Raw genomic sequence first — 4,413 nt, forward strand, 5'->3', positions numbered from 1 at the left:
CCCGCCCCTGTCGCTGGCCGCGTCGCCCTCGGGGAGCGCTGGGCCTGAGGCGGCCTGGGCCTTCTCCTGAGGTGGGCGGGCGGCGTGTTCTAGGTACGAGCTGCCGGCCCCGTCCTCCGGCCAGAAGAACGATATCACGGCGTGGCAGGAGTGCGTGAACAACTCCATGGCGCAGTTGGAGCACCAGGCGGTCCGCATCGAGAACCTGGAGTTAATGTCGCAACACGGTTGTAACGCTTGGAAGGTGTACAACGAGTAAGGCCTTCATCTGCTTTGCTGAACCTAGCTGAAGTTCTGACTTCAGTTTCTGTATATTTCTCGCGTTTTCCTGTGTAAGTCGAGTGGGGAATCTTTAGAACATATCCTGGAATAGCTGAGCCCCTTGGAGAGAGCCATACGTGGAAGAAAAGGAGGCTGATCTGGAAGAGAAGGGAGCCATCTCTGTGGCCAAGAAATAGCCTGTGTTTCAATACATCCTAATCTTGAATTTTGTGAATTATCATTTGGGTGCAGTTGGTGATAATGGGCTTTAATTGAGGATAACTAAAGGGACTAATGACAGCCTGCAAAATGATCATTCAGTAGTGGAAATAAAGATCACTTACTACTGATACTGCTCAGCTGGGAGCCATTATTAATAAAAGCTGTTGCAAAAGCCAAAAAAAGTTGTAGACAGTATGGCTGCAGGAAGCACCAGGGCTATTTCAGGCAGAGAATGTTAGTGCCCACTTTTGAGAAGGGTTAGCTTAGTCTTAGATAAAGGCGTAGACAAAAGGAGTGCGAAACTTAACCTTTGAGAGAAGTCAAAGCTGCTTAGCTTAGGAGAAGGGGGGGCAGGTAGAGGATCTATTAGCTCGCACATGTGTCAGGAAGCAAAAAGAACTGTTTGTGCTCTGACAATGTTATATGAGGGAAACAATAATAAAAATTGGTTACAGGTGATTTTAGAATTAGAAGATGGGTGATAAGGTAGGGAGATGTTACAGTAGCATTCTAGTCGGAATAGCACAAGCATACAGTAACAAGCTTGATCAGCTAATGGATATGATTTTATGATGCTGTCTGATGGCGAGAGCTGACCATAGTGATTATTGAAGGTTTATGTCTTAAAACTGCATATGTTACAATGGGAGTGTTTTGGCATTGTGTCATTCCCTTCAGGAGTGAAAAGCATAGGCTGCAGTGAGATGAGAACAAGTTGTCTGGTGTTTGCATTGAAGTGGCTTGTTGTGTCCTTAACTGAAGAGTTAAATCGCAGGTTAAATGGGTCTGATCTAGCAATTGTATGTTTTCCTAATGCTTTGCTTGCATTCTGCTATTAGACATCTGGTTCATATGATAGAACAAGCCCAGAAAGAGCTTCAGAAGTTGAGGTGAGTCATTCTTTTTCATATTTTCATACTGAAGTTGGAAGGAAAGTGAACCTCTCTCCCCCACCCCCCAAGCTATACAAAGGCTTGTGTATATGCTGCTGCCGTGGTCATAGGAAAAAAGACCCAGTAATAACAATAATTAAGAAATCTGACCCTGCCCTCCCCAAGCGGCTACATTCATAATGCCTATTCCACTCAAACTCTGTTTGTTTTGTTTGACTTTGTTTTGTCTGAACCTCTGCTTTGAACAGAATGGATTGTGTTGGAATCCTCTCTGAAATACAGTCATGTTTTCTTTTCACTGCTGATGGACTTTTATTTAGTGTGCAGTTGTCTCAGCGAAGACGTTCCCTGATGTTAGGTTTGGCCTATCATTTTAAAGTGGATGCTTTAATGAGTTTACAGAGATGGATTACTTGGGGATGGAGGTTGTACTATATTGAAATGATGCACCTTCATAATTCACTCTTATTTAGACAGCATGCTATGGACTTGGCAAGTAAAGCTTTTCAGCTTTCAGATTTAGGTGAACTACTGTCATTTTCAGCCTGAAGATGGGAATGTATACTGGGACATGGGTAGAAGGCAAGTTGCATCGTGATTCGTATCTTTTATCAGTACCTGTGTGTTTAGATTAGCCGGAATTACTGTCTTGGACAGAATCAGTGTGGGAGAGGGTAGCAGCAGAACTCAAGTTGGGAAGGCTGAAGAACACCACGATGTATGGCAAGGAGGCTCACAGAATATGAGTGTTAGCAGTGTGAACTAAGAACTACTTAGAGACCAAAGTATTTTAAGTATTCTGTACTTCTCAGGTGCTTCACTGAATTACTGAATTTTGCGAATGATTAGCCATTCATCTTTGCTTTTCTGACTTTTTTTCAGAGAGAACAAACACTTTTTCTCTTCTGCACTTGTCCAGGAGCAGTAGGCTTGAATGTTTGAAGTTTTGTTTGTAGTAGAGTGGAAGGTTTTTTGTTGGGGTTTTTTTGTTTGTCTTACTTGTCTCAGGGTTCTGTGTGCAGCCCTGTACTGGGATTTGTCCATCTATATGTTGTAGTTACGGTCCTGGCTACACAAGTGTTTTCTGGTAGTACTTCTAGGGATTAGGTGTATTTCGAAATTAGCAGCAGATACTACAAATTTTAAAGAAAGGAGACAAAAAAAAAACCCATAGATCTCTTTCTCCCCAGGAAAAACATTCAAGATCTGAACTGGCAACGAAAGAACATGCAGCTCACAGCTGGGGCTAAGCTACGAGAAATGGAATCTACGTGAGTATCTGGATTTTTTCCGTTAAATCTTCCACAAGTGTATCTTTTGCTTGAAATTCTTGCATGCAGAGCATCAGTGATCTTTTAGTACTATTGTAGAATGTTATCGCATGAATACTGTTGCTTTGCACAAAGTGTTTTAAAGGGTTTGTAATACAGGTCTACATAATAGTTACTGTGGTTGAGCAAATCAATGAGCAACAGATGTGAAAAGGAGGGCATATTAGGTGCTTGAAACTGCCTGTCTAAATTGTTTCTTAAACTCTTCTTTATCTAGATATTGGAAGTTAGTGGATTTGAGTCTAGTAAATTAAATTTTGTATGTTAAGGTTTAACAGGGTTAAAAACTACTTTTTATCACTTTGGTTGTTCAAATTACCATTGATATCCACTGAGGTTTATCATGTACTGAGAAAAATACTGCTTTATTCGGTGTCTTTGTGCTTTCTTTGGAGCGATAATTGTCTTTGATTTTAAAACAGAGGGCTGTTAAATAACACTTGAAGGCTTTTTTATTTCTTTTCCCTTCCAGATGGGTCTCTCTTGTCAGTAAAAATTATGAGATTGAACGAACTATTGTGCAGCTAGAAAATGAAATTTCACAAATCAAACAGCAGCATGGGGAAGCAAACAAGGAAAATATCCAGCAAGACTTCCAGTGACTTAATCCTTACTGTCTTACTGCAGCATATGTTAAAAAAAGCAAAACAAAAAACTTTGGAGATGCTATGTGTTTGTAGATGCCTCTAGTTGCAGTTGTGTAAGGTGATAAAAAGGTATTTTCATTGTTTCTTTTCCTTGTTTTAAATTCTAGGAGGCGGCAGGGTAGACTCAAAATGTCCTGTTCAAATGTATTACTGGCATAGTTAAACGTACTGTGAACTGTTTTACTTTTTATATACCTAAAGTAGGAGCTCTTAAAAAACCCCGTTTCATGTTTTTGCATTTTCCTCCGTGCCTTTAATAAACGTTGTTTTGCTATCTGTATGGCTTCTGATTCATGCTCAAAAAACAGCCCAGATGCTGTCAACGAGGTTGGCTTTGCCGAATAAACCCACCTAATAGCACTGCATGGCTGACGCGTGTGAACTTGAATTCAGTGTGGGAGGCTTTGTCTGTCTGGGGAAGGGGCTGCTTCTCGGCGTCAGGAATGGCATTTGTAACTGGCGTGCCAACCCAGGAGAGAGGCTGGGATGCGACTCTGCAGGCCCAAGGGGCTTTTTAGGGGTTTTATACCCTACGCTGCAAGGCTGTGATACGAATCATCCCGTTACCGTCTAATGCATATTTCTAATTACCCATCTAAGTGTGGTGCAGCATGGCGACTATATTTTTGTAGGTCTTGCAGCATCATAATACGTCAGCATCCTTGCGGCTTATCTGCTCATCCAGGTGTTTCCATCGTCAACTTCTGCAAGGTGACCAGGCGTCACGATCCTTCCTCCGTCAGTTAGTTCTGTGAGGACGGAGGGTTCCTTGCCTTAGGCGATCGCTTGTTCTTCGGGAGGGGTAGGTAACGGACCCTGGGGCTCGAGACAACGGCGCAACCATTGTACTGTTCTTAGCTCCTCCTGCCTGCGGTGTCTCTGCAATTTGTATCGCACCGGGCAGGTTCCGAGTGGGCGCTAACGGCCTCGGGCGTGGCACGGCGCCCGCGGTGTCGGTTCCTGGAGGTGCGGTGCGTTCGCAGGCCGGGGCAGGGCTCCCCGCCCGGGCGGGGCTGCGGCCTCTCCGTCGCCGTGCGCGGCTCCGGGAGGCGCCGGGCT

General features: G+C 43.8%; 1 protein-coding gene across 1 annotated transcript; it reads left to right on the plus strand.

Moving 5' to 3' along the window:
* Window positions 1-73: 73 nt before the first annotated feature.
* BCAS2 (BCAS2, pre-mRNA processing factor) lies at window positions 74-3,632 on the plus strand (the record flags this gene model as incomplete). The annotated part of the gene is made up of 4 exons (XM_009272878.1): window positions 74-255; window positions 1,323-1,373; window positions 2,567-2,647; window positions 3,180-3,632. Coding segments are annotated over 4 exons (444 nt in total), but the record flags the coding sequence as incomplete, so codon positions are not given.
* Between the last annotated feature and the right edge of the window lie 781 nt (window positions 3,633-4,413).

Source organism: Aptenodytes forsteri, unplaced genomic scaffold, assembly GCF_000699145.1.
Source record: "Aptenodytes forsteri isolate BGI_AS27 unplaced genomic scaffold, ASM69914v1 Scaffold142, whole genome shotgun sequence".
In the NCBI taxonomy this organism is placed as follows: Eukaryota; Metazoa; Chordata; class Aves; order Sphenisciformes; family Spheniscidae; genus Aptenodytes; species Aptenodytes forsteri.